This window comes from Lucilia sericata, unplaced genomic scaffold, assembly GCF_015586225.1.
Source record: "Lucilia sericata isolate MDLA Ls3-8-SP2 unplaced genomic scaffold, ASM1558622v1 Contig000208F_arrow, whole genome shotgun sequence".
Lineage (NCBI taxonomy): Eukaryota > Metazoa > Arthropoda > Insecta > Diptera > Calliphoridae > Lucilia > Lucilia sericata.
Genome location: NW_023994236.1, coordinates 509,937 through 530,448, shown reverse-complemented (window position 1 = coordinate 530,448; position 20,512 = coordinate 509,937). Strand labels below are relative to the sequence as shown.

General features: G+C 33.9%; 1 protein-coding gene across 1 annotated transcript in view; it reads right to left on the bottom strand.

The window, feature by feature from the left end:
- Window positions 1–6,810: 6,810 nt before the first annotated feature.
- The window catches only part of LOC119602110 (cullin-associated NEDD8-dissociated protein 1-like), a 73,823-nt gene continuing 60,121 nt past the window's right edge, over window positions 6,811–20,512 (bottom strand). The window contains exons 2-5 of the mRNA XM_037953454.1: window positions 18,928–19,601; window positions 18,710–18,872; window positions 15,898–17,262; window positions 6,811–6,855 (exon numbers count right to left, since the gene is read on the bottom strand). Coding sequence (XP_037809382.1) covers window positions 6,826–6,855; window positions 15,898–17,262; window positions 18,710–18,872; window positions 18,928–19,601 — 2,232 coding nt within the window. The 3' untranslated portion in view covers window positions 6,811–6,825. The remainder of the gene's footprint in view (window positions 6,856–15,897; window positions 17,263–18,709; window positions 18,873–18,927; window positions 19,602–20,512) is intronic.

Sequence of the window (20,512 nt, the reverse complement as noted above, 5' to 3'; positions counted from 1 at the left end):
TAGTTAGCTTGTAGTTAGTATTTAAAAGTCGGTTCTTTACGTTGCCAAATACAAAATTTCGGGACAGCTCTGCATTACATTGTAGTTAGCTTATAGTCAGTCTGTAAAAGTAAACTAGAAGTGAATTTTTCTCGTAGTCGACTACAAAATTGCTGGCAGGGCATTAATATGGGAAATAATTATGTATGTGCGATTGTGTAGCCGTAGGTTTTATGACGGTCTGACACAAGCAAAAGTGGGAAAGTATAAGAAATATTGTCTACCTTTTTATTTAAATGTGTGTTTTTTATCTGTAGTAATGTATGTACATATGTATATTGATGGACATGCAAGTGATCTTCATCATTTTCTTTCTTACAAATATATTGAAAACAACAAATAAATTAAAAATTTTGTTTTTGTTTTCAATATATTTATAAGAAAGAAAATGTTGTCGATATTGTGAAACAGGCAGTTAGATTATTGATTGTGAATCAAATGGTTTGGAAAATTTTATTATGAAGATAATAAAACACGTGTTGAATGATGTATGTATGTATGTATGTATGTATGTATGTATGTATGTATGTATGTATGTATGTATGTATGTATGTATGTATGTATGTATGTATGTATGTATGTTGTTGTATGTATGTATGTATGTCTGTCTGTATGTCTGTCTTATGTCTGTCTGTATGTATGTTGTTGTATGTCTGTCTGTATGTATGTATGTCTGTATGTATGTATTCTGTATGTATGTCTGTATGTATGTATGTCTGTATGTCTGTAGTGTATGTCTGTCTGTCTGTCTGTCTGTTGTTCTGTCTGTCTGCTGTCTCGTCTGTCTGTCTTCTGTCTGTCTTCTGTGTCTGTTTCTGTCTGTTCTGTCTGTCTGTCTGTCTGTCTGTCTGTCTGTCTGTCTGTCTGTCTGTCTGTCTGTCTGTCTGTCTGTCTGTCTGTCTTTCTGTCTGTCTGTCTGTCTGTCTGTCTGTCTGTCTGTCTGTCTGTCTGTCTGTCTTGTCTCTGTCTGTCTGTCTGTCTGTCTGTCCTCCGCCGTGTCTCCTCCTTTGCCGCCCCTCCTGTCCGTCCTCTGTCTTTGTGTCCTCCTTTTCCTGGGCCCCTTCTTTGGTTCTGTCCTCTTTCTCTCTCCCTTGCTTCTGCCTTCTCCTTTCCCTTTCTTCCCTTTCCCCCCTTCTCCCCCTCGCGCTTCCCTCTTTTTTGCCTCGCTCTCGCCATTCTCTTTTCTCTTTCCCTCTCTTTCCCTTTCCCCTCTTCTCTCTCGTTTTTTCTCGCGAGTCGAATAGATTTATTCGCCGGAAAATTAATTATTTAAAATCGCTCGAATTAAACTCGCTCGCGAGCGAATTGAATTCGATCGCTATCTGTACCCTGGGCAGAAACTGACAGTTTCTACTTCCGACTCATATCGCAGCCACGCCGGGATATTGTGACTAAACGTGCTGTCTTGTCAGAAATAGCTAAGCTATTTGACCCCGTCGGTTGGCTATCCCCAAAAATCATTGTTGCTAAAATTATAATGCAACAAATATGGAAAGATAAGACAGATTGGGATGAATGTTTAAAACCCTTAACCCTTGTGCAATGGCACTCATTTTTAAATGATTACCCCAATATTGAGAAAATTAACATTCCAAGATGGGTTAATTTTCACCCGAGTTATGATATTGAACTTCATGCATTTTCTGATGCGTCAGAAAAGGCTTATGGCGCTGCTCTTTACGTTCGAAGTATTTCTTCGAATGAAATCTCTTCACATTTACTCTCTGCAAAGACGAAGGTAGCTCCTGTTAAGTCTGAAACATTACCCCGTTTAGAACTTTGTGGAGCGGCTTTGATGGCGAATATGGTAGAATCCTTGTGTAGTCAATTAAATCTAGACAAGAGAAAGATTTATCTGTGGACTGATTCTACTATAGTTTTATCTTGGCTCAAAAAACCCCCGTGCCATTGGCCAACCTTTGTCAAAAACAGAGTTGCCTTAATCGTAAAGAAAGTTGGTAACGAGAATTGGTTTCATGTGGATTCCAAAGATAACCCTGCAGATCTCGCAAGTCGTGGAAGTCTTGCTCGAGATTTAGTTGATAACCCCCTATGGTGGCATGGTCCCTCGTGGTTAAGACAGCCGCGAGAGTACTGGCCACAAAATATCGTTACCGAACATCAGCATTTAGAAGTTCAATCTTTTTCTGTTCAGACAGAACCAACATTTGACATACTGGAACGTTTCTCAGATTTACCCCGTGCAATGCGAATTATTTCGTATTGGTTCAGGTGTTTACAATATTTAAAAACCAGAAAATGCTTGTACAACACCTTAGATTTAACCCAGTCAGAAATGAAATTTACTCGAGATCGATTGGTTCTAGTATGTCAAAAGAATTATATACCTGAATATTCTCTACTCTCGAAAGGTAAACCCATTTCGTCTAAGAGTAATTTACTCACTTTGAACCCGTTTATTGATTCAAATGGTTTTGTCCGAATCAATGGTCGATTAACTCGATCCCCTGGCTTAACGTACGATGAGCGTTACCCTAAAATTCTGCCTTATGCAGCCCGATTTACCCGTTTGTTTGTTGAACATGTTCACAAATGTTCTGCCCATGGTGGCCATTCATTAATGCTCAGATTAGTAAGAAATGAGTTTTGGGTCCCCAAGTTAAAAAATCTAATTCGTACAGTCATTTTCAATTGCAAGGAATGTACTATATATCGAAAGAAAACCGGTCAGCAGATTATGGCTGCTTTACCCCCTGAACGTGCTTCTCTTACGAGACCGTTTACCCATACCGGTTTAGATTTCGCAGGTCCGTTCGACATAAAATCCTACATTGGTAGAGGTTGCCGAATAACGAAAGGTTATGTCCTCGTTTTTGTTTGTTTCGCCACAAAAGCGATTCATTTAGAGGCAACCGGTGATATGTCGACCGAAACATTTCTTGGTGCTTTTGCTCGTTTTTTCTCCCGTCGAGGTTGTCCTGCCCACATATACTCAGACAACGGAACTGCATTTGTCGGTGCTGCTAATTTACTCGAAGTAGACCGAAAGCAGTTTTTACCCCAATTAAGAGAAAAAGTACTTGTACGAAATAGTTTTCAGCCAATTGAATGGCATTTTATACCCCCTGGTGCTCCTCATATGGGCGGCTTATGGGAAGCCGGCGTAAAGAGTGTAAAAACTCATTTTCGCAAAATTGCTGGAATGCAGAAATTTACCTTTGAGGAGTTTTCGACAATGTTAACCCGAATAGAAGCTTGCCTAAACTCAAGACCCTTAACTGCAATGAGCGATGATCCTTTCGATTTAGTCCCTTTAACCGCAGGTCATTTTCTGATAGGAGCACCTCTTTTGGCACCCCCTGAACCCGATCATTCCGATCTTTCATTGAATATTGCTAATAGATGGCAAAAACTCAAAGTGCTCCATCATCAGTTTGCTCAAAGATGGAAAGAGGAATACCTCAAAGAACTCCATCGGCGAATTAAATGGAAATATCCGCAAAGGGACTACAAAGTCGGAGATTTAGTTGTGATCCGTCAGGATAATTTACCCCCGAATGAATGGCGTTTAGGTAGGATAGAGAAGACCCATGTAGGCCATGACAGCAAGGTCCGCACAGCGGACGTGAGAACAGCTTCGGGCATTTTTACCCGCCCAATAGTGAAGCTTGTTCTCTTGCCAAAGTCAGAAACTGACTAATTTGTATTTTTTTTCTTCTCTCTATTTACTTTACCCATAGCAAGATGTCGAATGTGAATCGCCGCCTGGAAATCCACCGCAAACCCGTTGAAGCCCCCGGTTCGTCTAAGGACATAAAAACAACCCGTGATGAGATCCTTCGGGACTGCCGTATATGCAAAAAGGAGCATGCCTTGAGGAAGTGCCCGAAATTTAGGAAGATGTCGGTGGGGGAGCGGTGGGAAACGGTGAAAAAGTACCGATATTGTTTCAACTGCCTGGCTCATTCCCACATGAAGGATAAATGCACCAGCAGAGAGCGGTGCATCGAGTGCATGTCAGAGCACCATACCCTCCTTCACCGGCATCAAAGGTCGAAAAAAGGGGCCAAACCCGAGGCCCATCAACAACCAACCCAAGGCAGCGGTAGTCCCAAGGATCGGAAGTCCTCAAAAAAAAGGAGGAACAAAAGCCGTGGTACGAAAAACCAGGTCGGCACACCCCAACAACAACATCATTGCTGCGCACAGCATCCACAACAGCAACAGTACCAACAACAACCCCTACAATATCAACAACAACCCCAACAATATCAACAACAACCCCAACAATATCAGCAGCAACACCAACAAACCCCGGCAACCATTGTTATCAATGTAATGTCAGGGCGCATTGTTTAATATACCCCTTTTTATTATTTTTGTTATAATGAATTTAAAAAAATGAATTGTTGTTTTGAAAAAAAAAAAAAAAAAAAGTTTACCATTTTTTTGTTTATATACATATATTTTATTTAACTCTGTTTTCAGCTTATCTTACCCCGCAGTATCCTAAGCCTTCCTTGTTGCAGTATTGCAAGGGGGGCGGGATGTTTATGCGCACAGTGTATATGGCCAGTTACTGTTCACTGGCCATTCTATGTTTTTTAATTCTTTGGCGCTTTTTACCCTTTTTCTCTCTTACAAAAAGTTGTAATAGTCACTTACTTTTGTAACCCCGAAGAGTACGGTACGTACAAAACCCCAATTTATAACCCGAGAAAAACCAATAATAAAACCCCATTTTTATATTTATTTAAAGAAAAACTAATTTTGTTTTTATTTTTCTTACCCCATATTTTCGAGGAAATATTTCAAGGAAACAGGAAACAAAATTTTTATTTTATAAACAGTTTAAAAATAAGATTTTATATGGAAATTTTGTTTTATAAACCTTTTATAAAATAAAAATGTTGTTTGTGAATAAGGGGGTATATCTTTAGATCTAGTCGTCTGATTTACATTATTTCATTAATATGAAAAAATTAGGAAAAAAGTGGGACACTTCTGTTAAACATAAGGTACTATGTAATCCTAGCTTATTTTAAAAGCCCTGTTTAGAAAATTTGCATAGGCATTCCAACACTTCCATAAAATTTCAGCCGTAAATTAATTATTGTAATTGGAATATAATCTTAAGATTGATAAAATTTTATCAAACAGTTATCAATTACAAAGCAAATGAAAGTATTCGAAACCGGTTTTTAAAAAGTGAAAAAATCGGGTTATTCGATATTCGAAAAATCAACATTAAGAAAAAACCGACACTGGTAAAGCAGAAAAAACCGGTTTTAAAACCGGTTGAAAAATCGAGTCGATCACCCTAATATGTATGTACCAACAAGATTATTTAAAAAGAGGTTTTTTATGAAAAGCTTTTAAGTATTATATATGTAATTTGTTAACTGTTTCAGTTTTTGTTTAGTTTGAGCACAAATCAAGAAAATTCAAACAAATTTTATTTTTTCCAATTTGCTTTGAAATTTTTATATCTGACAATTGCATTTTCTATTATAACTTAAAATTTTCTAACAAAATTTTTTAAATTTATGGATGACAGTAGACTTAAATAATTTTTTCACCCAAAATATGACCGTTTCTACTATTTTCGGAACCTTGTTTTCCAAAATATGGATTAAAATATGGCGATATCATACGTGACTAAAAACGGAAATGTTTTTAAAGTACATGTAAATATTTACGAAAATCTGCGAATTCTGTAGGTGAATTGAAGACGATGCTATTATATACACCTTAGAGCAAAGATGGAACCTATTGTGAATAAATCCATTTTCCTTTGTATATTATCAATTTTTTGAATGAAATGTCTTTTTCATTTTGTTCTTATTTAAATTTATTCAAGTGACTGACATAATGTGGTTTTTGGTGCTCGTGACTAAAAACGGAAATGTTTTTAAAGTACATGTAAATATTTACGAAAATCTGTGAATTCTGTAGGTGAATTGAAGACGATACTATTATATACACCTTAGAGCAAAGATGGAACCTATTGTGAATAAATCCATTTTCCTTTGTATATTATCAATTTTTTGAATGAAATGTCTTTTTCATTTTGTTCTTATTTAAATTTATTCAAGTGACTGACATAATGTGGTTTTTGGTGCTCGTCCTTTGTAAGTAATTGGTTGTAATCTGTTATTAGCTGGCTTGACTCCTCGCTCAGCCATGTCGTTCACAACTTTCCTCCTTGTCCCTCCTGGTAGTTGATGTTCTGCGGCCAAGTTGCAGGATCTTTATCCAGAAATTCGGTGTAATGTTAAATCTCTTGAACAACAAGTAAGTCTCACTTGTAATTAGGCTGGAAGACATTTTTCTAGGAATTACGGCAGTTGTTTTTAGTTTGGGTCGCATATATCTGGAGCACTTCTCATTTTCTTCTGCTTGATTTGTTAAGATTTTTGTCGTCATTAGGTTCTTTACGGTGTTTTGCACTGTTGTGCCAAACAATGCCAGGGCAACTTCAGGTGATTTATTATTTTTGTTATTTCCTTTTCTAATATTTTTTATCAATGCTTTCATATTTTAATAGATTTTCAATGAGGTCTCTCTCTTTGTAGTCTCTTGGTTGACATTCCATTAGTTTTCTTTGCAGTTCTTTTTTGATATTCTCTACTTCTTCTTTGGGCAGTAGTTCTAAAACATTTTCGCCTACATCGATTTTAGATTTATTAATCGCCGACCATTCTTTTTGAAACCTCTTCAATATGTCTGGTTGTGGTCCCTATGTGCTTCCAAACTTGCAGTCAAAACCCCTCTCAACAAGACTTCTAAAACGTGGTATCGGCAAGTCTCGACCTAACATATGCTCTAGGAGATTGCACGCTTGCAGCGACAAAACTAAAGCAGGTAACTTTGGATATATTACATTTTAGGAAATTTTAAGAACCTATTAACAAAAATTACAATTAAATAAGTAACTACTTTCTTTTGAAGACATTTTAAGAGCAAATTAACGCAAAATAAAGTAAATGTGTACTATTTTTACAGTATTTTTTTTATCATTTGTCTACGCAGTGAATTTTCCTGCATTTTGAACTAAAAAAATGGTTCCTCAAAATTATTATTTTGCTATTAAAAGAGAATAATTTTGGGTTATTTTAATAAATATCAATCATTGACACAAATTTGCAAAAAAAAAAAAATATCACATTTATCGCACTATAATTTCGCAAATTATAAGAGCGGGTTTTTGAGTTGGCAATCTAATGCCAATTAATAATCTGATTAGTTAATCTGATCATAAATTTAATCTGATGTTAATACCCTTTGATGTTTTTGAGTACAAGCTTAAACTTCGCAGTGTTGCCATACAAAACAACAGTAAAGGTCCAAACACATACAATACTTTACGACGTATGTGTTTAAATGAGAGCGGTCACAATCAAAACGCCAAACTTGCGCACGACGTACAAAAGCTGAAAAATATTCAACTTTGGCGTGCGAAACAGAAGAGAAAGAGAAAATGAAAACAAACACAAAACTGTCAAAAATATTGTTTGTCCTTTTTGTTCTGTTTAATTGTGATTTGTGCGTGTGAAAAACACCATTATTAAATTAAATATTTTTTATATTAAATATTGAATTTTTTATATTATTAAAATATATTTAATTATTTTTTCATACTTTATCGGCGCAACGATTGGGCATCTCTTTTTTACGTTGCGTAGCTGTCAGTCGCAATTCGTCGCAAAGAATTATATGTGTTTGGACCTTAAATCTCACTGTTTGTTATCAAAACAACGCATGTTTTATAAAAAAGAAGAAGACAATTGTAAATTTAATATGATAATTAATGGAAACTTAAATTTAAAACCAAAAAATTTATTTTGGGTGTGCATAATTTATACTAATCAATAAATAGAACATTTTAATGTTTATATTTATAAAAATTGAATTACAGCTGTTTACAACTTTTGCATTTCATGCTTAAGTTTAAACCACCTCCATTGGGCACTTAAACTTGCAAATAAAATTAACTAATTGAGTATTGAGACAACTTTCGAGGATTAATTTTAATTGAATCGCTAATCTTTCACCTAAAGATTGGCCCTAAGTGACTTTTAATCACCAGGCTTATTGGCTGTAATGGGGCACCTCGAAAAAACCATCAAACGGGAAGAATAGTATCGACCTCGGATATTTAAAATAGTTCTATTGCATTAACAAAGTCCATGACAATTCAAATACTATTAAATATTATGTCCAAAACTATCCATAGTAGAACTGCAGAAGGTTGTTCAATATCATATCGAAGTAAAAACGCCTTTTATTTCACCTAAAACTCAAACTGGCTAGCATTTTTTGACAGAGGGGCATTTCGACCGAAATTTTATACAATGAACATTCTGAAGAATCGAAGCTTAATTAAAATGATTTTGATAAATTTAAGTTATAATCCAGGCCAGTAGTGTAATTATAAGTATACTATAGTAAAAATTATACTCGGAGGGGGTAATATTGTGCTTTTGGACTGTTTTCCACATAATGCATAAAGAAGAATGATCAAAAAATACTTGTAAAATCGTAAAAATTGTTTCTTTATATTACGTTAATTTACTCTCAAAATGGCTTCAAGTGGAAGTATTTACTTATTCAATAGTAACCCAGCAAAAACTCGGTAATGGGTTGTACTTCCATAACCACTTACTTTTCAATGACTACTACTTACCGTCTGCATTACTTAGAAGTACTCTAGTAATGACTTTCTTATAATCTGATATAGAAGTACTTTGTTTTATAACCACTTACTTTTCAATGATTACTACTTACCGTCTGCATTACTTACAAGTAGTCTAGTAATGACTTTCTTATAATCTGATATAGAAGTACTTTATTTTCGGCTTTGGCATTTTGTTGCACATTTTATTTAATTGCGTGTTAAGAATTGTGTTTTACAAAAAAGAAAACTAAATTCCACTTATATGTGTAAACCATTATTTGACGCGCAATAAAATAGCTAAGCAGTGGTGCAGTGAGTAGAACATTTGACTAATAAACCGAAGTCCCTGGTTCGTATTCTAGCTGGCTCCTTTTATTATTAAAACCCCAATTAGTGGATTTTGTATGGAGCTAGTGTAACGAGGTTTGAGTGTACTCAACAACTGTTTTGTAAGAGAAATTGCAAGTACTTCTTTAACTCCCTATTTGTAAGCGAGCGTGGAAGTACTTGCCTCCAATGACATCACCGTGTAAAATAATGACTTAAAATGCTAATGAAGAAGTAGTGAAAAGAGGTTTTATTAGCTGTTTTAACTCATTACTTTTCAATGTAAGTTTTTCCTGGGAATTTTTGTTAACAGTTTCTTAAAATTCACAAAAATTTAATATATTCAATGTTACGTGCTTTAGTTTTGTCGCTGCAATTTTAGATTATATTTATATTACTTGATCAAAAACAATGTATTTTCATTTTTTAAGCAGTATGTTTCATTGTTTTTATAATTTCTAGACTAAATTCTATCTAAACTAATAATGAGTTGCTCCCTGATCCATAGTGCGATCTCTTGTAATGCAAATATTAAAAATATTAAAATTAAATTTTAAAGCTGCAATAATGAATCGAAATAAATGAAACATGATACGCATAATTCAATAAGTTAAAGGTTCAACATCACCGATTTTAGATAACATCTGTTCATATATATGTACATTAGGGATATAACTAATTTGGCGAAATTTCTGGCATACCACCACGAGATGGCCACTGTTGTATAATTATTGAAAATAATTTTTTTAGGTCACTGTTGTATAATTATTGAAAATAATTTTTTTGGGTCATTTAAAATCAAAAACATCACAAACCAATTTTTTTTTTTAATTTTTTATTTTTTTAATTTTAAGATTAAAATATTTATATATGGGCATTTCTACCTAGAAGTATATTTTTGATTTTTCGCAAATATACTATTTTACATCCCTAAGTCAAAAAGTCCATAAAAAATTATTTGTTAATCATATTTGTTTTGACCATATCTCCGATTCTTATGGACCGATTTTACGGGTTTTAAACAACTAAACACTTAAAAGCATATTTAAATTAATTATCTAAGATTTGGATTCCGAAGACATATGGAGCCTTCAAAAAACTGATTATAAAAAACAGACGGACAGACATTTGGTGCGTGAACTTTTTAACCAACCGCGAAAAAATAATAATGTAGTTTCTCATAGTTTTTAATACTTTACTGTTTTAATACTCTATTGACTCTAAAGAATGTCAATAGTTATATCCCTAATGTACATACAACATTTTTTTTAAAGAGTAGTTTAAAGATATATTGCATTTCACTATGCAGTGTATTCTTATGTATATAACTATATATACATATGTATATAACTATATCAAAAACTGGAATTTATTAAATTCCTTTCATTTTTACCATTTTTAGAATCAGTAAAAATCGTATATTTGGATGTCAAAAATAAACCAAAGAATGTGGTTTATGATGTCATACTTTACAGACGACATCTTAATAACACCCAAAAATTCGATTCAATATTTTTCGCTTTTATAAACCAAATATATCCTTAAAAATTAAACCCCAGTTAAAAGTGAGGAAAAAATGTAGAAAAGTCACTACAAATATTATTTGTAGTGACATCGAAGTACATCAAACTTTGGTGAAAAAAACAATGAAATATACATAAGCATATGACATAAGTCATTGAAAGAATGTGGTTTATTTTTAACATCTTAATGTCGAATTTTTACTGCTTCTAAAAAAGATTACATCTAGTTCAAAATTGTCAAAATAGAACAACATCCTTTTAATGACACGCTAATGTAAAATTCATAGGTTTTTCCATGGTAGAAAAATATTAGAAGGTAGTTTCAATTTGTCTTATATTTCAAATAAAAATAACAACATAATATTTCCAACAAAATTAACAAATTTTATACTTATATTTTGTTTAAAAAACAAATAATTTTCAAAGAAAATATACATTATCAAATTGTGAAAAAAAAGCTGACCGTGCTGATGGAGGTTTATCGTAGCCATTCAAACTAATTATTGTGAGAGCTAGAAGCATTTTTGAAGCAAATCCCAAACGGAGTTGCTCATAACGAAAGCTTGCCAAAGCCATTCAAATCTATAACATCATGGCCAGGATAAGCTGACTACACATGCCTTGATCATTGCTTTAATACAGAATTGAAAAAGTGAAGCATAAAAATGGGAATATGAATTGCAGATCGAGTTTCTTCTTCAAGTAATGCCATTTTTCTTGGTGGAGTTGTTATTTTTCTTAATAGATTGTTTCTTTTTTTATTACATGCATTTTTATACCTACACCGCCAAATGTGGGGAGCTAGAGGAATAATCATATTCTCTATTGATGCAGCTTATTCAGTATTGCGAATGTCGTCCAACAATTTGAGCTAGTCCCCATACAAATGCCCTACCAGAATACTGTTTAAACACTGATATTTATGAATCTCAAAATAATGTAGACCTAGGTATATGAATGAAATTCAGATAATTCTATTAGTTATGACACATGTTTTGATCGTAGTTAATGTGTAAGATTCGGCTTAATTGATATTTGTTGTACTTAAAATAATTAAAAAGTGTTATAGAAAAAGATACAAAAAATTGTTTACTTTTGATCTTCAATTCAAGTACATATTATTTGAAGTTGCTTTGGAATTGCACAATTAGTAACTTTCGAAAAAATAGAATTTTGAATTAGAAATTTAAATTATACATGTTTGTTTAAAAATTTCTTGAAGTATTATACACTTTTCCTAAATGTGGCAATGAAATATTTACAAATAAAATAAACTTCAAAAATAAACTTCCATTCTCGTCAAAAATATCAAGTCGAAACTACCTCTAATATTTTTCTACCATGGGTTTTTCACCAAAATTGGAAGTACTTCAAGTGTGTTATTTGTTGTGAAAATTCTACTTCTTTTTCCTAACTTTTTTTGCTGGGTTTCATTAGTTGCCAAAAAGTTATCGATATTGTGTCATCTGTGGTTATTTTGACAGACTAGCAACTAAAAAATGTAAACAAACTATAAAATAAATTCAGAAATGAAGTCCTAAAGATTTTGTTTTTAAAAACAGTTTTGAAAATCATTTCCATTCAATTTGAAACGTTTTTGGAAACATTAAAAATGACACGGACCCAATAAAAATTACACGGACCCATTAAATCAACATTATTTAAGAATAAAATATAATATTTTTTACAAAATTTGACACATCTCAGCAACCACAAATTTTTAGTTGCCAATTTGGCAACTGTAATTTGCAGCTGTCGGTTGCCAGTTGCCATCTGTAATGTCATTTTGGCAACTGACAACTCAACTGGTGTTCGGTTGCTATCGCTAATAATCTCTATCCTATAATTATACCAATACTTACCAAGCAAAAAATAACACTGTAAGTATGTCAAAAAGACACAGAAAAACGCCGATACCTCTAAACTCAATTTTTAGTCTAATGTCGTAGTATTTTTATCACAACTAGTAAACCGAAGTGCTTCAAAATTAGGGTGAAAACCTATGAATTGTACATTAGCGTGTCATTGGAAGGATGTTGTTAATTTTTGACAACTTTGAACTACATCTGATCTTATTTTTAGAAGCAGTACGAATCTGATATTTGGATGTCAAAAATAAACTACATTCTTTCAATGATACGCTTTTGTTGTTGTTGTAACAGTTCCATGTCAGGAACATCATCTCTCCTGATAATTTCTGTAGGAACTATAGAGAAGGCACTTGACATAAAAGAATATATTATGGCATCTTTCTTAGACATTGAGGGTGCGATTAACAACGTGAACATATCCGCAATAGTCGATGTACTGGTTGACCTAGGTGTTGATCAGCGGATAAAAAAGTGGAGCTCTTGTTTAGTGGAGAGCGGTGGAAGGATTAGCATGTCTTGCAATCACTGGCTGTTTGAGCTCCACCCCTCAGGCTAGTCTAGAGACGATGCTAAACATAACTCCCCTTGATATATACATCAAATGCATTTATGCTAAATCTGCTCTACGACTGAAATAGTTGAACGGATTGAAGCACGACCGCATTGTTCATTGCACCATCCTACAAAAGACGTTCCTACGACAATTGGATCTCCGCTCCGGAACGACCCGATTCTCAATCGGCCAAAGATTATCAACTCAGCAACAGCTGTATCAACCGGAAGTTTTTTCCCCAGGTGAGCAAAATATGCTTGCTCTTTTGCTCGGAATCCTAATGTATATATCCCGCCTGTTAAGAGCATCGGCGCCAGTTATCACCCAAGTATATCCCATCTCTTGCAAGGTGATAACAAAATAATACTTGGCGATTTCAATGCCTATCATGAGAGCTGGTATTCCCAATTACCGAATGATCCCCGCGGTATTAGTTTTGCTGACCAGATGAGGACTTCTCTACAAGAATTACTGCAAGATGCTCAAGCTCCCCAGACATCTCCATTGTCTGCTCGTCGCTACTTACCCAAACCACCTGGCAAACCCAGGTAGTATTCAACTCAGACCACATTCCCATCTTGGTCACTGTAGTGGAGCCAGATAAACGCACGTCTGTTAACTACAACAAAACCAACTGGCATGGCTTTACAAACTTTATTGACGATTCCCTACGTCAGTTGCCGCCCGCACATGTGCCAGAAAGGGTGAGAAAGTTTTGAGAGAAAATATTCTCAAGGCGGCAAAGCGTTTTATCCCCGCAGGAAGAATCCCTAATATAAGACCCAATTTTCCATCTCAAGCAGCACGTTTGGCAGAACAACGCGATCACGTGCTATCCACCCATAGCCGCAACAAGTGTTTAGCCCATCTCGACCAATGTAAATCAAGTTCTAAAAAGCTCTGGTCTACTATTAGAAATCTATCTGGATCAACAAATAATAAAAATCTCGTCGCTGTCGCCTTTAACAACATGCAATATACATATGCCAGTAAATGTCCAACTCAGTTTGTCAAACACCTCACCTCGCAGAACCGAGACAAAAGAGCTGTAATCCGGAGAACCAAGAAGCTTTAACGAGACTCTGAGTCCTATTCCTTCACTCCTGCTGAAGTTGAGAACATTGTCTCCAATTCCAAACAATCAAAAGCTCTCGGTCCTCGGAAACTCTCGGAAACTTGGTAAAGTAGCTCCCGATTCGCGAGTTGCGCAAAAAGTGTCAAAATATCCCAATACCTGGCCACCATCGTAGACCATTTTTAGGAACGCAAGTTACAGTTATCAACTTCCAAATCAACAGTGTCACTATTCACTTCAAGGACTAAGGAAGTAAGGATGGAACTCGGCATCTAAGTCGAAGGCAGACGTATCCCTACGGTTCAGAACCCGAAAATCTTATGGGTTGCCTTCGACAGCCTCCTTCACTTCTCTTCGCACGCCACCTACATCAACCAAAAAGTGAAATCACGAAATAAAGTCCTAAAAGCACTCGCTGGCACCTCCTGGGGCCAATAACTGGGGAGACAATAACTGCAACCTCCTTACACACAATGGCGAGTATTGCAGACGTCCCAAAATAATGCACTCCGAATCGCAACCGGATGTGTCAAGATGACAAACGTGGATCACTTGCACGAGGAAACCAGGATGCTGTCTGTCAAGCAACATAATGTGTTGCTGGCTAGATAATTCCTGGTGGCATGTCATCAGCCATCCCATCCCAACCATCAAATTTTGACGGAAGATCCCCCTCGACACATTCTGTCGGACTTTCGGCGTTATATTACAGACATCCAGGACGTCATCCCATCTGACGTTGACAGATTGTCGATAATAAACGCGCAGAAGGCATTACATCAAACGGCGGTTACAGAAGCTATTAATGGCTACAGGTGCAATAAACATCCACCCGCGATTTCGGATAGTGAGAGGCAATTACCTAGGCAAACTCGTTCCATACTAGCACAATTAAGGGCCGGTTGGAGCAGTATTCTCAACTGCTACCAAGAACGAATTGTTCCAGGTACCCTTAACCGATGACCTGCCTGTCTCCAAAGCCATCATGACATGGGTACTGTAGAAGCTGCTTGGACGAAGAAGTGGAATCGGTACAACACCTTCTATGTGACTCCCAGCCTTATAAGAGCACAGATGATCTAGACTGTCTCAGGGATGCGTCAGTAATAAACATGATCGGTTTTATTAAAAGCTCCGGCTGGTTTACTCGGAGACCGAACGAACCAAGTAGTCAACGAAATTAGGGAGGGAAACCTTTCTCTCAATATTAGGGAATGGTAATTCTAAGGGTATCACAATGAGCCACGAGGCCTCCGAGTGAACCCACGTAACCTAACCTTTCTGTAACTCTTTCCTCACTTTTTCATTTGTTTTCATTTGTTAGGAAATACTTGGTTTATAAAACCTAAAAATATGTAATGGCATTTTAAGATGTGATTAAGATTTTGTTTGAAAAGTATGACATCAATTATTTTTTGCTGGGTACTTTAATGAAGTTTTCATTACATGGATGCGGAAAAAATCAAATTTGTTTACAACGGTTTATTAAAAAAAAATATTTACAAATTTATTTTTGACAATTTCTGAAAATAAATTTTTGAATGAACTGCGATAACTATAACGTACCTTTATAGAAAAATTTCAAGCGAATGGATTTGTCATAGCTGAGAGTAGATCTGTATCTGTAAGGCTATGTAAGGCTATTGTGCCATTAAAAATTATCACTTTTTCATACACCTAAATTTTTGGGGTAAGAAAAAGTGAAAAATATTTTAAGGGAAAAATAATTATAGCTCAATGATTACAAAATATCAGGATTTTTTAACCATATTGCAAATAAGATTTCTAGGTATAAATGAGCCAATTATTCTTCATCAACACTTTCGCACTAATAATGTTAAGTAAAAGAATTTAAATAAAATAAAATTTACCTGTAAAAGAGGAGAACGCAATAATTGTAGAACCGGTGGCAAAAATTGATCATGAATTCCCACCAAAGCCTTTGGATGCTTCCGTGCTGTAGTTGTTAATAGAATTAACGCGTATTGAGCTACGTGTAGATCAGAGTCGGAGATAAGAGGCTGTATTTCAGCTATAGCCGTTTGTAGTAATGGAGGTCCAAATATATCAAGATCATAGTTATCAGCAAGTTTGTTGAGCAAGTCCAAGGAATGTAGCTTTAGAGCTCGTTGATTTTTTCGTAAAAACGTTCCCAAAGCGGGCATTACATCATTTAAAATCGATGTTAGATTGATTCTTAAAGGAGATGCTGCAATCATAGTAAGTGCTTTAACACAACTTAATCTAGTTACTTCGTTTCTCAACCTTTCCAAAAATATTGGCAAACATGTGGTCAATTCCGCTTGGAGTAAATCTCCCATGTTAGCAATAATTTGACCCATACAAGCAATTGCCCTTTCTTTTACTTCTTGATCAGCGTCAGTAGCTTTAAGTTTTTGTAGAGTGGCTGAATAAACTTCTGCTGCAAATGGCGTCACATCGATAGTACTAATATTAGAAGCGTTACCGTCCAAAGGACGAATAACTTTTACCAATTGCTGAAGCACAATTAAGCCCTCAGTAGCTATTTTGTAAAAAGGATCAAAAACTGCCGTTACCACAAGTGGTACCAAAACTGGTATATGAGGGTGGAATACATGTGATTGATGACCTTGCAACAAGGAACATAAAAATCCTAGAGCTTCTATTTTCATATTACTTGTAGAGTTCTTGTCACTTAAAGAGAAGCTAATTCCGGGGACAATATTGTCGAGATGTGGCCCCAAAGCGCCTGGCATAGCGATTAGTAATTCTTTTAATAATAAGAAACAATCCTGTCGGGTCTTCATAGACTTTTCTCTCATAAGGGGGTGGGTTGCTTTAATAATATGTGGAACTTGTTCCATTAGAAGAGCTAAAGTTGCTGGGATCTGTTCCATTGAATCCGGATCATGAGAAATATCGTCAACAGAACGTGAATTTTTAAGAAGTGCAACATAAGCATGGAATATATCAGATTTGACATTTTCCTCGCGCTCTTTGAAACGTGATATTAATGCTGGGCTTAGATCTTTATAAAAGTCTTCAATCATATCATGACGAGTTGCGATTATTGATTCAAGGCATTTAGCTGCAGCTCGACGTACTTTCCAACTCATATCATCATCATCACTATACTCTTCACTATCAACATATTCTTCTTCTTCTGTATCCATAGCTATATTCGAGTCAACATCATCTGCTTCATAGTTATAGTTTGGATCATATGTTAAATATTTTAGACAAAGTTCTAAAATCTGAAAAATAAAATTTACGAAGATATTAGGTAAAATAACAAAACAAGTATAATATCTACAGCCTTATTCATAAACATTTAGTGCATAAACATTTTAGTGCATATTTTGATGTGCTTTAATTTTTCATTTCTGTACATTTTTCAAAACTTGATTTTTAAAAATAAAAAAAATATTTTTTTTTAATTTTACAATTTCGAAAAAAAACATTTTCGTTCGTATAGCTTGAAAACGGCAAAAATACATTAATCTTATTAAATCTAATGTTATAGTTTTTTATAGGATAAAGCATTTAATTCTAAATTCTAAAACAGATAACTTTGGATTTCATGAGACCAATGCATTTTTGGCATTTAAAAAACTGGTAAGGATAGTTATTGGATTCTATGACAACACCAATTAAAATGTCAGTTTAGAAGCTATGAATACAATTCGAAGAAATTATTATTTATTGGTTGTCATTTAGAAAAAAATTGGTAAGTATAATTATTGGATTCTATCACAACACCAATTAGAATGTCAGTTTAGAAGCTATGAATACAATTCGAAGAAATTATTTATTGGTTTATACACTGAAAAAAAATCCATGCCTAATATATACGAAACATGTCGATCATTGTACGAATCTTTCGTTGTTTCGCACCACGAAATTCTTTCGTAATATTGTAAGAAATTGTACGAAATATTTTAGTATAATACAAAATAATCTTGGAAAAATTAATTTACATAAATTGAAAAAAGTGATTTTTAAATAAATATGGTAAAATTTATGAAATATTAATTTATGCAAACATTTTTGTTCATTTTAAAATAATTTTTCTAATTTTAGTTCAAAATTATTCTCCATACGAATTTTAATTTTTTTTTTAATGAAAATAGTTCATGATTATATTATACTTTTTCTTAAATTTTGTAAAAATATTGCAGTTTTATTTAATGATAATATATTTAATGTCATTATGTTTAATTTCTCTAAAATTTATGAAAAAAATATTACGAAAGATTTTCGTACTTTCGTAAAATCAGAAAGGGTTTTATTAAATAATATTTCGTATTATACACGAAATTTTTTTAAATATTACGAAAATAGAAGTTACGAAATTTTTTTTCGTAAAGTTAAGCATGGATTATTTTCAGTGTATGAACGTAAAACAGGATCAGTTCTTCAAACTATGAGATAAATTAACCATCAAAAATAAATATTGTAGGATGAAATGACATTAAATATTGAATATTTTCAGTCTTTTTGAGCTTTTCAATGTTAAAAAAATAATTAAAACTTTTATTTTTAGAGAAAATTTTTTAAATTTTAAGAGCATATTTTTAGTTTTTTATTGCTTATTTAATGCGCTTAAAACACTTTTTTAGAGCATATTTTCGGTTTCGCTGGACATTATATATAAATAGCATGCAATAGCAAAATAAATAAAATTCCATATTTTATACATACCATTGGAATATGTGGTCGTATTGCCTCTGGACAACGGATAACAAATGCTTCACAAGCCTGCAAACAAAATTCACGCAATTCATCATCATCTTGCTGGCTATATTGCTTAAGAAGAACCATGGCACGATCAATATGCTTACATAAACGATGTCCTGCCTGTCGACTAAAAATGATTCATTTTTTAAAAGGCTTTAAAGAATTAATATAAAGTTAGTTACCAAATTGAAGCCAAACACTGAATATACGTTCGAATATTTCCTTGATTTTGTGGATTTTCAAGTCCATCAAGTAAATGTTCAATTACACCGTTATAGGCATTTGTTGTAGCCAAAGTTAGAAGATGGGACAATGCTACAATGGTTCGCTTACGTACAGCCTGTCTTGATGATGATAATTGGGGGACGAGTGCTTTTAGTATTGTATTATGAAATGGAACAAGAAATTCTCCAAAACGCGACAAAAGATCAGAAAGTATATCTAATGATTCAAGCTTTACAGACACATCCTCCTTCTCAATAGCATTGCTTAATTTGCCAGTTATTCTCTGGCAAACATTAGGAGCTAGTGAATTCGATGTCTGAGGAAGTTCAGATATTACAGTTTTTAGTCCGATACTCGAAATGTCGCGCAACTGCTCCGTATTTGAAATCATATTGGCGCACAATGAATCAACAATAGTTTCGACTTGGTTTTCCTTGACTTTATTAACCAATGGTCCAAGACACTTAACTGCCAAATTTTGTACTTCGCCATTTTTGTCCTCAAGCAGTTTCAACACCATGCGAACGACTTTTTTCTCAGATTCGTCGTCGAGTTTAATGCTATCCTTTTGAAGTTCTGTCATTAAATCATTTGTTGCCATGAACCGAAAGTCCTTATCATTTGATGTCATCTTTGTTTAGAAATAGAAGAAAATTTATACACCATAAAATTATGTTGCTATGTGCATATACATACATACATACATACATACATACATACATACATACATACATACATACATACATACATACATACATACATACATACATACATACATACATACATACATACATACATACATACATACATACATACATACATACATACATACATACATACATACATACATACATACATACATACATACATACATACATACATACATACATACATACATACATACATACATACAGTAGCGAGCACAAAAAATGTTCTTTGATTTCGTCTGTTTCGAAATAACGGTAATGAATCCATCTCTTCTTTTTACTATTTATTCTCTTAACTTAGAGCTTCCAAATAAGCAACATTTTGTTCCAATTTCTATTACACGAAGTTAAATATTTTAGATTTGCTAAAAAAAAAGTGAACATTTTACGCTAGCACAAAAAATGCAACCCATTGATATAACAATTAATATCCTAGCGGTCTTTAAAAGTGGTAATTTTCCAAATCGTGATTCAGAGCGATTTACGCCAAATTTTTACTCAAAAAAGCGATCTAATTTCAAGCTTGGATTCTTATCCTCTAGAGCTTTAAAAGTTATTTTTTATTAGATGATAATTGCTACTATTATAACACTCATATTCTATAATTTCTTCAAGAAACTTTCCTTATAAACACAATAAAAAACATAAATTTTCTGTTATATCATTGCGTTGCATATTTTGTGCTCGCGGAAAATATTCAGTTTTTTCAGAAAATATAAAATATTTAACTTTGTGTAATAGAAATTGAAACAAAATGTTGCTTATTTGGAAACTCTAAGTTAAGAGAATAAACAGCAAAATGAAGAGATGGATTCATTACCGTTATTTCGAAACA